The sequence below is a fragment of the Pipistrellus kuhlii genome, unplaced genomic scaffold (assembly GCF_014108245.1).
Source record: "Pipistrellus kuhlii isolate mPipKuh1 unplaced genomic scaffold, mPipKuh1.p scaffold_m20_p_1, whole genome shotgun sequence".
Classification (NCBI taxonomy): Eukaryota; Metazoa; Chordata; class Mammalia; order Chiroptera; family Vespertilionidae; genus Pipistrellus; species Pipistrellus kuhlii.
Genome location: NW_023425404.1, coordinates 176,833,682 through 176,852,928, shown reverse-complemented (window position 1 = coordinate 176,852,928; position 19,247 = coordinate 176,833,682). Strand labels below are relative to the sequence as shown.

Sequence of the window (19,247 nt, the reverse complement as noted above, 5' to 3'; positions counted from 1 at the left end):
CTCTGGCTCCTAACCACTCACCGGGCCTGCTAGCTTGGCCACCTCCTAACTTCTCCCTTGCTAGTCTGATCACCCCTAACTTTCTCTGCCTTGGTCCCTGCCACCGTGGCTTTGTCCAGGAAGAAGTTGGACATCTGAAAGATGTCTGGTTGACCCGGTCTAATTAGCATCTTACTTTTTTATTAGTATAGATTATATACTTTTGGGCCTTTTTTCATTTAAGATTATAGTTTGACATAAACTTTCCTTTATTTATATATTATAATTTTTATGTTTTTTATAGTAAGAAGACTATTTTGGATAATAGGAAGAGCTGTAGAATTTGCAGATATCAACTGTGGCCTTAATGTGAACACATTGATAGCATCCGGACAGACAGTAAGTATTACTAAAGTCATAGGGTATGACTTTACACATAGGTTTCTAAGCTTTTAACAGATTTTAAGAGCTTGTGGTTACATAAAACATGTTGACCCAAAAAGCCTTCAGAACTACATTGTTTTCCTGGTTTTAATATGTGTTTTAGATTCTCTACTAGTAAAATGCCCCTTCTTCCTCTTTCATATTTTACATGTTGTTAGCCATTCACAAATATTATTATGCACCTGTATTTGTGCCTAAGTCCCAGGAGTCTATGTCATAATCCATGTCTTCAGGGAGCATGGCCAATTTGGGAAATATGCTCATACAGATGAAAATTTGTCAGTAAAACCAACACTTGTGAGGCTCTAAAATAACTAAGCAAAACTAATACTGGCAGTAAGTAATGAAGGATTATAGAAAATGTTGAAGAATAATAGAGAAATACACTTTCCTACCATTCTTTGGCCGAAAGCTGTATATTGTTCAGCAGTTGACTTTTTCCCCTTAATATTGTGTTTCACATCTTTCCGGTTTCTATATACATCTGTATTTGCATTCTACCTTAAACTTTTTAATAGCTGCATACTATTCCAGAAGGTATTTTTTCATAATTTATTTAATCATGCTCTTTGCCATCAATATTTAGGATGTTTTTAATGATATATAAAAATAGTTCTTATGATAGATTTACATTTTAGATTATTGGTTATCTTAATTTGGTTACATTGTCTATAAATTTTTTTTCAGTGATGTACTATTTAAGCCTTGATGAGATTTAATATCTACCTTTCCCTTTTCACAGCACACTTAAAATCATGTAGTAGGTAACTTAATTTCCAGGAAAGATTGTTTTGGTTCTTGGTAGCATTTGTTTCTGAGGGAGTTGCTTTTGATCTTGTTTGGGATCATGTTGTGTTTGGATCCTATAAGTTCCCTATGTATTCTTTATAGGGTGATTTTTTTTTAAATTCTTTATTGTGGAATGTTCTTATGGTTTTAAATAGGTAAAGTATTATATTTTATTGATGATAGTATCATTCTTCATAGCCCCATTCTTCCTAGATGGTTGATATTGAGTATTAAATAGAATCTTTCTTGGTCATTATAGAAATTTATTATTTTTTAGATTTTTTTCCCTATAAAGGAGAGTTATTTAAAATTACTATTCCTTACATACATATAACAGACTTATACATAAAATGTTACGCTAAATCATTTTAGTGTTGTGTTGATGATATGAAGGCTTTTTTTTAGTGGAAAGTTTTTTTTTTAAAGTGGTATTTATTGGTATATCTACTTTAATGACAGTACTAACCATTGCCGGACCACTGTTAGAGTTTGTGTTCACTCTACTGCTAATTATAGATTTAAAAAAAAATATATATATATATATGTATTTTATTGATATTTTTACAGAGTGAAGGGAGAGAGATAGAGAGCTAGAAACGTCGATGAGAGAGAAACATCGACCAGCTGCCTCTTGCACACCCCCTACTGGGATATGCCCGCAACCAATGTACATGCCCTGGACCGGAATCGAACCTGGGACCTTTCAGTCCGCAGACCAATGCTCTACCACTGAGCCAAACCAGTCCTTTTTTTTTTTTTTTTTTTTTTTTTTTTTTTGTTCACCATGAATTTCTCTTTTTATGGTTAAAAGAACATGTCCTTATCTGTTAAAAAACCCCAACAAACTAGGGATGATAAAAATCTCTGCTCAGTGGAGAAACCAAGGTAGCAGCATAAGGTAACACCGAAATGTAGCTTACCAAGACAATTTTAAAACTACGACTGGAAAACAGAGTGGACATTGTCCAGAACCACCAGAAAGCTGGCTGAGGGCAAGATTTACAACTAGAAAAAAAGAGAAAAGGTTGCTGAACCTCAGGAGCTGTGGAGGTACTGAGATCCATGAGCGTGAAAAGGGCAGGCGGCTGAATACACTGCTGGCTTACTCGTGGTGGGCAGCTAACGCACAGCTAGTTTCTCATTTGGGAGGAAAACAAAACCTCCTGATTGCACTGAAATCCAGCTCCAGTCAGGGAGAAACTAAACTATCAGGCAGCAGGTGAAATTTGAGAGCAGCCTTCTCTTAGAGGTGCTTGTGCGGTCAGCAGCCATTGCCGTGGGACTTGGAGAACAGGACCCTCTTAGGGTGGGGCTGATGGGAAACCAAAGCTTGTCTGCACCATCATGAGACCGCCCCATCCAAGCTGAGCACAGAAGCCCTCCTAGCAGAGACAGACACTGCTGATCCTCATAGCCAATGGCTTGGAGATCAACTCTCCCCAGTGATACCAACAACAAGCAAGGCTTAACTATCGGGTCTAGTAATAATTAATGTCATTTTTAAACATTCGTTTAAAATCTTGCTTGACATTGACTTGTATTGACATAACCTTCAAACACGTGGTATCTACAGAACGTGTGAAGTGCAATTAACAAGTTTTGCTTGAAAAAGTTTGTGTTTGGTTTGGTTTTTGTTGCAAAACTAGGGCTAAGAAGATGGCGGATGAAGAGCATATTCGGCACTGCATGCTTTACGAGTTCCAATTAGGAAGAAAAGCAAGTGAGGCTGCAAAAAACATCTGTAGTGCTCTTGGTCAAGATGCAGTTAGCGCCAGAAAATGCCAGCGTTGGTTTGAGAAATTTCACGAGGGAAATTTTTCGTTAGATGACAAGAGTGGTCGAGGCCGTGTGTCCAATTTTGATCAAGAAGCTCTTCAAGCTCTTTTGGTGCAAAATCCTCAAATTACCCAACAAGAGCTTGCGACAACTTTAAATTGTTCACAAAAAACAATTTCCAATCAATTGCGTGCACTTGGCAAAGTCCAAAAGTTTGGAAAATGAGTTCCTCATGAGTTGAGCGACAACAACCGTAATCAAAGCGTCACAATTTGCAGTTCACTCCTCTCTCGTCAAAACCGTTTGCTGTTTTTAGAGCAAATTGTTACCGGAGATGAAGAATGGGTGCTGTATGTTAATTTGAAAAGGCGGCCTCAATGGTTGGACAAAAATGAGGCTCCGCAGCCCACGCCAAAACCTGACTTGCATGCGAAAAAAGTGATGTTGTGTGTTTGGTGGAATTTTAAAGGAATTCTTCATTATGAACTTTTACCATCTAACCTAGGGGTGTCGAACTCAATCAGAGAAGGGGCCAAAATCTAAAATCCAGCCTAAATCGCGGGCCGAATGGTTTACTGAACAGTCATAAACTGTCATTGTGATGGAAACGCAGCGGAGTGCAGCGATGACAGCGCGGTGCGGGCCACATTGCAAGGCCTGGCGGGATAGATTTGGCCCGCGGGCCTTGTGTTTGACACATGTGAACCATTACAAATGCAGTGTATAGTGCCCAATTGGAAAGGTTAGCCCAAGCTTTAAGAGAAAAAGAACCTACGTTGATTAATCAGAAGGGCGTAATTCTTCACCACGATAACGCACGACCGCATACTGCAAGAATCACTGCTGAAAAACTGCGCAGTTGGAATGGGAAGTTCTCCCTCAACCTGCATATTCTCCTGATATTGCCCCTTCCGATTACCATTTGTTTCGTTCTTTGCAAAACTTTCTTCTTGGAAAAAAATTTAATAATGAAGAATGCCTCAAAAATGCATTGACCGAATTTTTTGCATCAAAATCACAAGAATTTTACAACAGAGGGATTAAAATGCTTCCTGAGCGTTGGGCAGAAGTAGTAGAAAACAACGGCAACTATATTGTTGATTAAATTTTGTTGTATTGTTTAAATAAATTTGATTTAAAAAAGTATTAGAAAACGACATTAATTATTACTAGACCTAATACAACAAGACTGCACATACAGCCCACAAAAGGCTGCATCAAGAGGGTCCACCATAGGTAACTGGGGAGGCTGAGGCCCTGCTAGGACATGTAACACCCAAAGTAACTCCATCAACTCAGGGAAGCAGCTAAAATGTGGAGGCAAAGACGCAGGCTTCAATTAAAGGAAATGGAGGAAAGCAAGACTGGATATAGAGTTCAAAACCACAGTTATAAGGTTTTTCAAGAATTTCCTAAAAAGGGCATTAGAAATTAAGTGTACACTGACTGAAATAAAAAATATTATACAGAGACTTAAAAGCAGAATAGAGAATTGCAAGAATCAAGTCAAAGATTTGGAATACCAAGAAGCAAAAAATACTTCTCTGAATAAACAAAAAGCAAACAGAATACAAAAAGTTGAAGATAGTGTAAGAAGCCTCTGGGACAACTTCAAGCAAACCAACATAAGAATTATGGGGATTCCAGAAGAAGATAGCACAATACTGAAAACCAAAAAATTGTGACAGAAAGTTTCCCCACCTGATATATGCATTTGTATGCATCTTTATCTATGCGCGACTTTTAATTGCATCCCACAAGTTTAGATATGTAACAATTTTTTTATTATGTTTTTTTTCTGCCTTGATTGATCTGATTGTGATTTTTCTTCTTAGGCTATTGACCTGGTGGATTATATTGATTTTAAAAAATAATGAACTAACCTTGCTTCCCTGAATAAATTGCAATAAATCCCTGGCAAAAATTATTGTTTACATGTTGATGATTTATGTTTGCTAATGTTTAAATATATTTTATTGATTTTTTTTTTTTTTTTTTTTCTTTTTTTTTTTACAGAAAAGAAGGGAGAGGGATAGAGTTAGAAACATTGATGAGAAATAAAGATTGATCAGCTGCCTCCTGCACACCTCCTACTGGGGATGTGCTGACAACCAAGATACCATATGTGTACTTGACTGGAATTGAACGTGGGACCTTTCAGTCCTCAGGCCGATGCTCTATCCACTGAGCCAAACCGGTCAGGGCTGCTAATATATATTTTTAAGGATTTTTACATCTATAGTTCCTCTCTTATTTCTGGAAGGATTGTATAGAGTTAGTGTTAATTTTCTTTAAATATCATTGAAGCCATTTGAGCCTGGTACTTTTATTTTGGGAGTTTTAAAATTGTGAATTACATTTCATTAAAAGTCATAGGGCCTTTATTTATTTAATAGAGTCCTGGTACCCCGTTGGGATACTTCAGCCTGGCCTGCACCCTCTTGCAATATGGGACCCCTTGGAGAATGTTGGAGAGCTGGTTTTGGCCTGATCCCCACAGACCAGGCCGAGGGATCCCACCGGTGCACAAATCCATGTACTGGGCCTCTGGTGTGCATATGAGATCTTTGGTTAATCTCTTCCCACCCTCCCTCTTCCCCCCTTCCCTCTGAGATTCATCAGTCTGTTTCATGTTGCCTCACCTGTAGTTTCCGCTTCTGTATTGAGCATCTGCCCCCTGGTGGTCTGTGTGTGTCATAGCTACTTGCAGGTCAGCCGGTTCCTTAGACTTTTATATATATATAAACTAGTACCCCTGTGCATGAATCTGTTTGTCAGTAGCTCTCTGTGGGCCCTGGCCACTCCATGCCCACTGCCTAGAGGCTCTCATTGGCCCAGAGGCCCATCCTCTGCCAGGCCTCATTGCTGGGTCAACAACACAAGTGTTTCGTGCCCCAGCCTGGCTAGAGGCCCATCTTCAGCCAGATGCAGAACGTTCTTGCTGTCTGCTCTCAGTGGCTTTCCTTCTCCCTCCGCCCCCCCTTCTCTGGGACTGGGGGACTCCAGCAGGGCCGAGAGGACTGGGCACTGCCATCTTGTGGCTATGGGCGCCACCATATTTGTGACAGTGATGGTTAATTTGCATATTACCCTTTTATTAGATGGGATTAGTTTTAATAATTTAGTGTCTGTAAAGGATTCCTTAGGTGTTTGTAGGGTCTGTAGTAATATCTGTTTTATTCCTGATATTCGTAATTTGTGTGTTACTTTTTTTTCTCAGTTTTGCCTAGAGATTTGTCAATTTTACTGATATTTTCAAAGAACCATCAATTTATTTCATTGATTTTTTTTCTTTACTTTGGTTTTCAACTTCATTTATTTCTGGTCTTATCTTTATTCCCTACTGGCTTTGGTTTATTTTGCTCTTCTTTTCAAGAGCTCTTAAAGAAGACAGCTCTTCTTTATTGATTTGAGACTTCCTCTTTTCTAATGTATGCATTTAGTGCTGTAAATTTCTGTCATTGCTGTTTTAGCTGTGTCTACAAATTTTGATATGATCTGTTTTTTATTTCCTTTTATTTCAATGCATTTTTAAATTTTTCTTGCGACTTCCTATTTGACTTATGGATTATTTAGTATATTGCTTAGGTTCCAGGTGTTTAGAGATTTTCTTGTTATCTTCTGTTGTTAATTTCTAATTTGATTTTGTTGTGATCAGAGAACATACTTTATATAATTTCAGTTCTCTTAAATTTTTTGAGTTTTTTTTATAGTCTAACTGTTAGACTAACATATGGTCTATATATTGTATGTTCTGTGGGCACTTGAAAAGAATGTATATTCTCCTGTTATTGGGTGGCTTGTTCTCCAAATGTTGATTAAATCATTATAATGGTATTGTTGACTTTTACATCCTTGCAGATCTTCTGTCTAGTTCTATAAATTGTTTAGAGAGGGTTATTGGAGTCTCTTAACTATAATTGTGAACTTGTCTATTTCTTTCAATTCTGTCAGTTTTTGCTTCACTTTATTTCTTTGTTGTACATTGAGGGTTGCTATGTCTTTTTGGTGGACAGATTTTTTTTAATGTACATTTTTTATGTAATGTACTCCTGTGGTAATTTTGCTTTAAATTCTACTTTACCTGGTATTAATATGTAAAAAATGTAATCTTAATTTAAATAGGCAAATGTTGGTGGCTGCCATAATAACAGTTCTGGAAGATGGAGAGAGTTATGACACAATACATTTAATTAAAAGCTAAATTTTGTTGTAAGAAAGTGTTAAGGGAAGAGGGAATATGAGGTATTATTTTATTTTCATTATTATTTTTTTAATCTTCACTTTAGAGCATGTTAAGAGAGAGCGAGAGAAGGGGGGAAGAGTTAGAGATTGAGAGAGAGAAGAAAAACATTAATGTGAGAGAAGCATTGATTAGTTACTTTCCTTACGTGCCCCAAATGGGGTTTGAAGCTGCAACCCAAGTATGTTCCCTGACCGGGAATCGAACTGGCAACCGTTTGGTGCATAGGACAACACTCAAGGAACTGAGCCACACTAGCTGGGCTATGATTTTATTTTATTTTATTTTATTTTATTTTATTTACTTAATTATTATTTTTAAAAAGATGCTTTTTTAAATTTATATTACTGAGAGGAAGGGAGAGGGAGAAAGGAATAGAAGCAGCAATGATGAGAAAGAATCATTGATGGCCTGTCTTCTGCATGCTCCCTACTGGGGATTGAGCTTGCAAAAACCCGGGCATGTGCCCTGACTGGGAATTGAACCATGACCACTTGGTTCATAGGTAGGTTGATACTCAACCAGTGAGTTAAACTGGCCAGGCTGGACTATGATTTTAAATTGCATAATCAAGAAGAAATAGTTGAATGTGACACTTCACCAAAGATTTGAAGGAGTGAGAAAGCAATGCAAATACCTTGGGGCAGAGAATATGAAAGGCCAGCAGGGAGGTAGGCCATGGTAAAAATGTTAGTTTTTACTCTGAGTGACATGAGGAACCAATTGAAGATTTAGAGCAGACCCTGATTAATTCTGATTTATGATGTATGAAGATCACTCTGGATGGTAAGTTGAAAATAAACTATAGGGATCAAGGGGTTGGAAGCAGGGAGACCATTTAAGAGTACAGGTGATGGTAGCCAACTAAATGGTTAGAGCAGATTTTCGGGATAACATTAGACATTTAGTTTTAGATTTGTTAAGTTTGAAATGTTTATTAGCCAGGCAGAGAAAGCAAGTAGTCTGCCTGGAGTTCTCCAGATATATGAGTCCCTGTCCTTACAGAGCTTACATTTTACTGGAATATGGGTAGTAAATACAATAAATAAGTAAAACAAAATAATATACTATGCTAGAAGATAATTAAGTCTTATAGGGAAGGATTAAGTAGTGTTAGGGGACTGGCTTCCTGAGAAGGTAACATTTAAGTAATGATAGGAAGGCAGTGAGGAACTACTACCTGTGAGAATAGTAATTCAGATAGAGGAATCAAGATGTAAAGAGGCTCCCAGGTGGACACATAGCTAGTGTGTTTGAAGAAGAGCAATGAGGGGAAGTGTGGCTGGAGTGACATGAGTGATGAAAAAGGATTAGGGACGACATCGTTGAAGTAATAAGTGCCTGGGATATAGGCCATTTTAAGGCTTCAGCAGAAGAGAGACATGATCCTACCCTACAGTTTAATCAATTCACTCTTGATTGCTGTGCTAAGTAGATTGAAGGGGCAAGGGTGGAAGCAGGAAGATCAATGAGACAGTAGTCTAGGCAAGAGGCTGTGGTAGCAGTGGAGATGGTGAGAAATGTTCATATTTCTGGATACATTTTGGGTTGTACTGACAAATTTGGCTTACTGATAGGATGTGGGCTGAGCGGAGTCAAGAGCTATTCCAGTAGTATTTTTGACCTGAGCAGTTGGAAGAATAGAATTGCATTGAGATGGGAAAGTCTGGGAAGAGCAGGTTGGAGGATTTGATCAGTAGCTCAGTTTTGGATATGTTAAGTTCGTGATCCTAGCAGACCTCCAAATATGGGTGTTCAGTATTGTTTTATGATTTTTCTTAATAGAAATAATGATATTAAAACAGTGTATTCATTGTTCAGAAAATGTTACATTTGTAAGATCCTAATTTTTAACATGTTTATTCCTGAGAAAACTTGAATATTTTGGAGAGGAAGAAATTGATTGGCTGCTTTTTGGCTTTGCTCCCAGAGATGATAGTACTTTCTTAGAGTTAAATAAGATATTGTTCCAATATTAGAAATGGAAATATAACTATATAGTCTGAGTGTTTCTGCTTGCTTTTTATTTTAGGTCCTATTACTGCTGGATTGTGCAAGATATTTAACCCTGTTTTCTTTGAGATATGACTTAACTATTAAACATCTTACATAATAAAGGGAAATATTTTAGTTTTGGAAGTCAGAATGCCAAGGAGAAGGAAAAATCTTGGGGGAAATCCTTTTCGGAAGACTGCAAACTTTAAGGAAGTTGTCGTATCCAGTGTTGCTAGTCATGAGGAGCCAACTACTCTTCCTTCCATGTGTGAAACAAAAGTTGATCAGGAAGAACTCTTCACCAAAATCTCAGAGATGTTTTCTGATCTGGATCCTGATGTAGTGTATTTGATGCTTTCTGAATGTGATTTCAAAGGTGAGAAAAAGTTTAGTTTGAATCCTTTGTAACTTATAAGAAGACTTCATGTACTATGCAATGACTGTAGTAATAAATAGAAAAATGACTGCCTTATTTCTGTTTTATCACGTATTGAGCATCTACTGGGGGAAAGGTTCTAAGTTTGGTATACTGAAGGATGTGAAGAATAAAGCATAGTTTCTGCTTTTAAGAAATGTACAGTTCTTAATGTAAGATGTATGTATAGATATCATAGTCTATGTTTATTTACTTTTTTTTTTTTTACCTCCCTGCTAGACCAGGTTGGCACTATTGACATTATGGACTGGATAATTCTTTCCTGTTAGTGGCTTTCTTTGCATTGTCGGATATTCAGCAGCATCCCTGGCCTGTATCCCCTCGGTGCCAGTAACACATTCTCCCCCATTCCAATTTGTGACAATTAAAAATGCCTCCATACATTGTCATTGTTCCTAAGTGTCAGAATCATCCCAATTGAGAATCACTGTCCTAGAATGTAAGCTCCATAAAGACAGATTTTAAAAACTGTTTTGTTTACTGCTGTATCCCCAACCCTTAAAATAGCAAATGACTCATGGTAGCACCTCAGTAAATATTTATTGAGGGAAAAGGTAACTATAATTGTGAAAATGAGAGCTGATAAGGGTTGAGCTAGTTTCAAAACATTGGCTTTGGAGTCGAGAAACCTGGGTTGTATTTCCAGCTCTGCCACTAAAACCTCTGCGGGTCTCAGTTTTCTTATCTGTTAATGAGAAAAATAATAGTATGCCCCCCAAAATTAGTTATTTGGTCAGGATCAAGGGATGTGTGTGTGTGTTGATAAAATCTTCAGTATAGTAAGTTATTAATGACTTACAATAAATTATTTAGAAGTATGTTTACTTCAGAGGGGAAAGTCTCAAAGTTGAGTGGATGAATAAATTACATGTTGATTCTTAGTATTGCAATTGACCATGATTAGTAGAAGAAAATTATTCTATATTTGGGAAGTTTTGGTAATGCGTGATAAACTTCCATTTTTATTCATTACATTGTCTGTTATGTGAGCGTATTTATCCTATTATGATATATATGCAGAAAACCAGTTTTTAGCAGTCCACATGATGCCCAGAAATGATGGTGTATAGAATTCTTAAGTGTAACTTTAGTATTTATTTCCTAATTTTGATGTCTTTAAAATTTATTTGTTGCACATAAACTAACAATGACGAATTCGAAGAAAAATATCTTACCCTCAATTCTAACAAAAACATATTTCTCTTTTCTACACTTTGTTCATAAATATTGATATTTTGAGTATGAATAGTAGTAGCATTGATGAAATTGTATATTATGCTTTTTAAATTTAAACTAACAAGCATTTTTCAGTGTTGCTGGAATCTAAATTTATGTAGATCAGCTTTCTAATAGTCCACTGAGTTTTGTGCTTTAAGTTACTTAATTATATCTTAAGTTTTTCATGAATAATAAATATTTAAGAGACCATTGTGGTACAAATTGCTTTTTCTTTCTTTTGGCTTTTTTTCTTAGTCTCAGAGTTTTATTTCTTAAGTCATGGGTAAGAACAGTCTTCAACTCTTGGAAACACTGTTACATTGTCTACCAAGGAGGTGTGCCAGTTTGAAATATCACAGGCACTGTATATAGTGATTTCACCACAGCCTTTTCAGAATTGCATATTTTAATAGAAATAAAATAACTTTTCTCAATTTGTGTTTTTTCTGTATTTTTTAAGTAAAGAGGGATGTTGCACATTTTGTATATAAATTGTTCATCAATTCTTGTGTCAATTGCTTATGTGTTTTTGTGTGTTATTTTTACCATTTAAATTTTTTTCAACAATCTGTGTGAGGACTTTTCATTTATTTGTGAGATCTATATCTTGACCTTTTATTTATTTTAATATTGCTTTTCCCTTTATACACATTACTTTTTTTTGGTTCATCTTTTCCTTTGTGGTTTTTCTATCATGTATATTTTCTTTCATAGAAATACCGCTTGTATTTTCTTTCATTTTCTTAAACTCCTTTTTTCTTTGTTTAGGGCTTCTAGCTTTGGTAGTAGTATTGTTGTAATCTCCTACCTGGTCTCTGTCAGGCTTGTCCCCTCCAATCCATCTTTGTTTTTCTTCTTAAGGGAACATTAATTGGGTGCTTACTAGGTGCCAGTCCTTGTGCACAGCAATTATTCATGGATTATCTCATTTAATCCTCACAGCAACCCTATGAGGTAGGTACTTTTATTATCCCCATGTTGCAAATGAGAAAACCAGGCTTAGGAAAGTTAAGCAACATACTCAAAGTGTCATAGCTGGCAAGTAGGAATTTAAATGCTGCTGTTCTGACTCCAGACGAGAGTTGTTACTATGCTGTGTTGTTTCCATGTTTAACTTCCTTAAAAGAACACAAGATAAAAATCTCACATTTCAAATGCTTAATTCTAATGGCTCCCTGTTTGTGTTATAACAGAAAGAGCTCACCATTGGAGTCAGATTTACCAGCCGTGAGTCTGTCACTTATTATCTGTGTGACTTGGGCCAACTTAATGTACTTTTTGAACTTGATTTTCTTTATCTATTTGCTAAGAATACGATACTGCATAGTTTTATTTGAGGATTCAGTGAGGTGATACATATACCGTAAACTTCTACCCCAAATGTTACATGATAGGTCATTTCCCTTCAAGTTCCCTTATAAATAAAATTGATATTTCTTACCATGACATATAGGACACCTGAGCTCCCTTTCCAGTTTCATCTCCTCCTCTTATCCACTATGCTATTGTGTGCCCACCGACTTCTCTTAATATCTTAAACATGCTTTATGTTCTCAGGACTGGCTTTGCCTTTCCCTTTTGTATCTGACAGTTTTCTTTTTATTCCTCAAACCCTAGTTCACCTATCACCTTATGTGATGTCTTTTCTTATCCTCCTATAAGGCTGCGATGGCATTTATATATTATTCAAAGTGTGCATTACTTAATCTGTAATGTAATTGTCTTCTAATATAATTATCTTTAGTTGCCTCCATTAAACTGTAAAAAGTCCTTAAATTTTCTGTTAAATTATTTTTCAATTTCAGTTGATATACAATATTATATTAGTTTCAGGTGTACAACATAGCGATTAGACATTTACATATGCTACAAAGTGATCACTCCCATAAGTCCAGTATCCATCTGGCATCATACAGAATTATTATGTTGATAGTATTATTGACTGTATTTCCTATGCTGTACTTTATATCCCAATTTGTTTTTCTTAATTTGCAAAGTTCCTTTAAGTGTAGTAAAACAATGTCTTACTCATCTTTGTACAAAGTATGTCTCATGTGTAGGTAGTGCCTGTTCTTACATATTTTTTTATTAAGTGAAATTCATGGCATGGATCACATATTCAAATTAGATTTACTAAAAGAGTACCTTAAATACTTACCTAAAGGCCACGCAGTAGGTAAGTATTTTTGAATAGATCAACTGGTTTTAGGATTTTTAGAAATAACCCTAGTACATACAATTATAGATCTTTTTACATTTACTCAGTAAATTCATCAGAAAATATCTACTTGATGGCAGTTTAAATAACCTAATTATTACTGTTTGTAAGTAACAACATTGCATATCTCCATCTTTCTTTATATTCCGTAATGCAAAATCCAGTATAATTATTTGTAAGTTTTAATAATTATATTTAATATTTTCAGTACATGTATGCATATATTTTATTGCTGTTATTGTTCTTATTGTTGTGCAGTTGATAATGCCATGGATTGTCTATTAGAATTATCTGCCACTGATACCAGGATAGAAGAGTCGTCTTCAAAAAGCATCATTGCTTCTGAGAACCAAGTAAGTGCAGCAGTAAATGAAATAATGGAAAAGTGTCCGCCGGAAGAAGAAAGTGAAGATTCAAAAATGGATTCATTCTTCGACATGCAGTTAACTGAAGACTTGGATTCCTTGATACAGAATGCTTTTGAGAAATTGAACTCTTCTCCTGATGGCCAAGAATGCTCATTTTTGCCTTTGCAAGATGTTAATAGTTTTAGTGACCCAAGTGCATTTATAAATTCAGATTCAAGTAGTATGGATTTGAACAATGAAAATTTAGAGACTTCTGCCTCTACTTTAAGTTCAAACACCTTAACTTCACAGTCAGTTTCAAATGAGCCCGGAAGTTTTATAAAGCATGACACATTGGAAGATTCTCTTCTCAGTAGTTCTTTAAATGTAGCAGATGACACTACAGTGGGTTGTAGCAATCAAAAAGAGAATGATCTTTTAGAATCTGAGTGTGTTGAGACTCAGTTCTCTCAAGCCCCTGTAGATTTGGATGCCAGTGAACCTCAGGCTCCTTTAAACTGTACTGTGCAAAATCCAGGGCTTGGTTTACTGGGTGCCGGAGGGAATCAGACATCTACTTCTACCCCTGATGTGTTTGTACCTTCTGAAGAATTCAATTTCAAGCCACACAAGCATAATGAATTGCCACCAAAGGGGAAGGATGTAAGTTACTGTCCAGTGCTTGCCCCTTATCCTTTGTTGCTGCCTCCTCCACCTCCACCAATGTGGAATCCAATGATTCCTGCTTTTGACCTCTTTCAAGCAAACCATGGCTTTGTAGCTCCTGTTGTTACCACGGCTGCACACTGGAGACCTGTCAACTATACGTTTCCATCCCCAATGATTTCTCACCCTTCTCCAACAAAGATATGGAGAAATCCAGAGGGAACAAGTGCTTATCAAGTGCAAGAAATTCCAGTTTCTCAGGTTGTAAGAAAGAAGACATCTTACGTTGGACTGGTTCTTGTTCTTCTCAGAGGGCTTCCGGGATCAGGAAAATCTTTTTTGGCAAGGTATGAGGTTTAATTGAATTTTAAGAACTCTAGTGCATGAACATGAAGATTGTAATTGAGTATGAACATGTGCTTTTGTTTAATAGAGATGTTTTGTAATCCCTTAAATGTTTATTTTCTACTGATTTTTTTTTTTCTTCTGACTTTGTGGCTGATTCTACTGTTTTCACCAGAATAGGAAAAAAAAAAAAAAAAAGATTCCAAGATTGTGTTTGTGAAATCAACAGAAATAACTTTATGTGAAAGAAAACTAATTTGTGTGGGAGAAGGATGAGTTCATTTTTGATTAGAGTGTTAAAGAGCCATAATTGATTTGAATTCAAGGAAGTATTAAGTATAAGAATTCTGGTAATTGGAAATTTGGAATTGTAGCATTTTGCTAAATAATACTTTTAGAAATGTGTGATTTGAAGGAAGAGAGCAAAGAATGAGTCACTGACTTAATGATAACAATAAAACACTTATATTAAGGATATTAAAATTAATTTTGATATTACATTTTGTGAAAGAGAATGGAATGATAAGAATGGTAACTTAAAAGGTAATAGAACTACCCTGGCCGGGTGGCTCAGTTGGAGTGTCGTCCCCATACACCAAAAAGATTAGATTCCTGCTCAGGGCACATACCCAGGTTATGGGTTCTATTCCTTGTCAGGACGCATTCAGGAGGCACCCTATCATTATTTCTTGCTTACATCTGTTTTTCTGACTTTCTCTTTCCTCTCTCCAAAATCAATAAAAACATATTCTTATGTGAATATTTTAAAAAAGTGTTTATAGAACTGTGACACAGGTTAGACTTCAGGGGCCTTGAAGCAAGAGGCAGCTGCAGTTAGGAAATGGAGAGAGAAAGAAGCACTTTTCACAAAGTAGGAACTTATTAATATTCTTTTGCCTTTTAAAAAAGTTTTTATTTATTGATTTTTAGAAAGATATATAGTTGATTCTTGTATGTTCCCTAAACTGGGGATCGAACCGCAACCTTGGTATATTGGGATGATGCCCTAACCAACTATGTGGCCAGGGCCTAATATTTTTTGAATGAGTAGAGAGTAATAACAAGGAAGTGCAGAGAGACAGAAGCTGAGTTTTCTCAGAGAAAATGGTATATAGTATTAAATTAGTGTGTAAGCCCAAGGAAATAAGGGATAAAAAAGGCTTTTGGATTTATTGGAAAGAAGCTCATGAATGGCTATCTTAAAAACAATTTTGTTTCATTGTGAAGGTAAAGGACAAAAGGTTTAAGAAAGCATTGATGATAAAGCAGTTAAGGAAAGGAAAGAAGCTGGGTAATAGTTGAATGGGGTCCTTAAAGTGTGGTGGAAATTTTTAAATATAGCTGAAATTTATGCATGTTTAAAGGGAAAGAAGTATTAGAGAAGGGAAGACTTAAGAGATAAAAGAGGATAAATGTAGAGTCTCAGAAGGTGGTGAGATCAAGTGAGCATTCACTAGCATGTAAGTTCCATGAATGCAAGAGTTTTTATCTTTTTTTGTTCATTGATGTATGCTTGGCACTTAGTAGATGCTAATTAAAATTAAATTCAAAAAACATTTTGGCTTTACATATACTGTATTTATACATATTTTAGAGGAGAGAATAGTGATATTTTCAGTGGATTTTATTTGTTTAGTTTTTGCATGTATTTCAATTATGTAGAGGATAAATTCCAAAATCTGGGAATAGAGATGTCAGAAACCCTTCTCAAATTATTTTAGCTTTGTACAATTTAACAGATTAAATTAGTTATCTATTAATGTTATATTTTTGAAGGTTTTGGCACACTAAACTTATAGAGATAATTTAGAAGAAAAATTACTGAAAATTCGTTTATATTTACAGGACTATGCAAGAGGATAATCCAAGTGGAGTCATTCTTAGTACTGATGATTATTTTTACATAAATGGACAGTACCAGTTTGATGTAAAGTACTTAGGAGAAGCACATGAATGGAACCAGAATCGTGGTAAGAAAATAGACATCAGAATCCAGATAATATTAAGAGTAGAAAAAAATTCTCTTAGTATTTATATTTTGAGAGACATCCAATTTGTAAAAAGTTGTTTGATTTATAACTAGATATATAACATATATGTCTAATTATTACTGTCACTATTTTTGTGTTCCATAAGAGGTAAAAGAGGTAGTCTTTCTCAAAACTGTTATGAAGATTAAATGAGTTAATTTTTGTAAAATGCATAGAACATTGCATGGTATGTTTGTTTCATTTATTCAATGGTAATCTTCTCAGAAGTCAGATTTTTCTCCTTGGGTCTCAGAATAGCTCAAGATGGTTACAGTTGTCTGTTATGCTCTGGTTCCTATTTCCTAAAATGGAATTTGCATTGTTAACCACCAGTCTTTCCTAGGTTAGTTTAATTTTTATGGAGGATAGTGTAAGAGAAAAATGGCTATCCTTAAACTGAAACTGTGGGAAGATTATAGGTAAAACTTTCATTTCTTTCTTAGTGCAGTGCAACTATCTATTCACTGAAGGTGGTTTATTATGAAATGGTTAGTTACATGACAGTTTAAATTTCATATAGGAAATTCATATTCAATAATATAAACAACCCTGTTGGGTGACTTGGTTGTTTGGAGCATTGTCCAATACACCAGAAAAGTTGTGGGTTTGATTCCTAATTGGGGCACACACCTAGGTTGTAGAATGTCTCGTGGATTTTTAATTATTTCTTTATTAGATTCAGTTAACTATTTCTGGACATAATACATAGATGATGCATATCACATCAGAGGGTACATGGTGTCAGCTTGTTTCATTACTAAAGATGTTAGTTGAAGTAATCACCAGATTTCTTCCGAAAGAACCCCCTTCAGCAATTCATATAATTCTGGTTTGGTGGTGATGAACTCCTTTAGCTTTTTTTTTATTTTTTTTATTAATGAAGCTCTTTATCTGGCCTTCGATTCTGAGTGATAACTTTGCTGCGTAGAATAATTTTGGCTGTAGGTTCTTGCTATTCATCACCTTGAATATTTCTTGCCATTCTCGTCTGGCCTGCTTCAGCTGACAATTGTATGAGTGCTCCTTTATAGGTATCTACCTGCTTTTCTCTTGCTGCTTTTAATATTCTCTCTTTGTCTTTTGCTCTTGGAATTTTAATTATGATGTGTCTTGGTGTGGTCCTCTTTGAATTCCTTTTGGGGTTCTGTGTGCTTCCTGAACTTGTAAGTCTATTTCTTTTACCAGGTGGGGGAAGTTTTCTGTTACTGTTTCTTCAAATAGGTTTTGAGTATCTTGCTCTCTCTCTTCTTCTGGGACCCCCATAATTCTGATAGACATCCAATTTGTAAAAAGTTGTTTAATTTATAACTAGATATATAACATATATGTTATATATCTTGAAGTTGTCCCAGAGGTTCCTTACACTATCTTCAACTTTTCAGATTCTTTTTTCTTTTTTCTTTTCCAGTTGCGTGTTTTTTGCTTCTTGGTATTTCATATCTTTGACTTGATTCTTGCTATCCCCTAGTCTGCTTTAAGTCTCTGTATAATATTTTTTTTATTTCAGTCAGTGTATGCTTAATTTCTGGTTAATCCCTTTTCATATCCTCGAGGGTGGTGTTAAATACTTTTAGTGTATTTTTAATGATAGGTTTTTAATTATGCTGCTAATACATGTGACACACATGTAAAACTTAGATCATATAGTTTTTATTTAATAATTTTTTCTGATTATAACAGTAGTGTTTATTATTCAATGTTTACCTGTATTTTAAATTTTTTTTGTATTTTAATTTTTTGTACATTCAAAAGTGATATTTAGAAGAAGAGTTATGAATAAAATTAGCACTATCTGTGACTTTCAAATTATAAAAGCAAGACCAGATTTTTAAAATACCAAGATCATACTTAATATTGTTATGAAAAATGACTTCATGTTTGTGTTTTTCAGCAAAAGAAGCATTTGAAAAGAAGGTATCTCCTGTAATAATAGATAATACAAACCTACAGGCATGGGAAATGAAGCCATATGTTGCTTTGGTTTGTACCTCATATTGTCATAAGTTTATAATAGTGGGTTTGAAATTATTGGGGATGTCAATTACATAAGTGAATCTTAAATAAAGCAGTTCATGGACTGTCTGTAACTAAAGTTTTCTCTGGTCTTCAGCAAAATGAGGAAAAGAGGAAATTAAAAAAATATATATTTTATTGATTATTTACAGAAAGGAAAAGAGAAGGATAGAGAGTTAGAAACATCGATGAGAGAAAATCATCGATCGGCTGCCTCTTGCACACCCCCAACTGGGGATGTGCCTGAAACCAAGGTATATGCCCTTGACTAGAATCGAACATGTGACCCTTCAGTCCACAGGCCGATGCTCTATCCACTGAGACAAACCGGTTTCGGCAGGAATTGTTTTTTTCATAAAGCTAAATTTTTTTCTGAGATTAAATTTTTATTAAATATATTTTTATTGATTTCAGAGAGGAAGGAAGAGGGTGAGAGAGATAGAAACATCAACGATGAGAGAATCATTGATTGGCTGGGCTGAAAATTCTGTATCTTTCTTAACATATTAAGGACCTCTTCTCAATACATATGGAATTTAAAAAATTGTATATTTTCATTGTATGGTTATACACTCAGTATTTAGCTAATTCCATAAGCTACTGATACATGTATTTCTTTTGCTATTACAAATAATGGTGAACGGGATATCCTGTTTGTATACATATCTTTACCCTCTTATATAACTGTCAATAGCATAAATTTCTGGAAGTTAATTGTTGGGTCAAAGAGATTGTTCATTTTACCAAT

General features: G+C 35.3%; 1 protein-coding gene across 11 annotated transcripts in view; it reads left to right on the top strand.

Moving 5' to 3' along the window:
• The window catches only part of N4BP2 (NEDD4 binding protein 2), a 74,273-nt gene that overhangs the window by 12,360 nt on the left and 42,666 nt on the right, over positions 1-19,247 (top strand). For 2 of the 11 annotated variants that reach the window (XM_036418064.2, XM_045573221.1), the window contains exons 2-6: positions 284-378; positions 9,264-9,602; positions 13,357-14,458; positions 16,302-16,426; positions 18,378-18,466. In XM_036418064.2, coding sequence (XP_036273957.1) covers positions 9,377-9,602; positions 13,357-14,458; positions 16,302-16,426; positions 18,378-18,466 — 1,542 coding nt within the window. In that variant the 5' untranslated portion in view covers positions 284-378; positions 9,264-9,376. The other 9 variants (XM_045573231.1, XM_045573245.1, XM_036418107.2 and 6 more) reach the window with 7 other exon arrangements.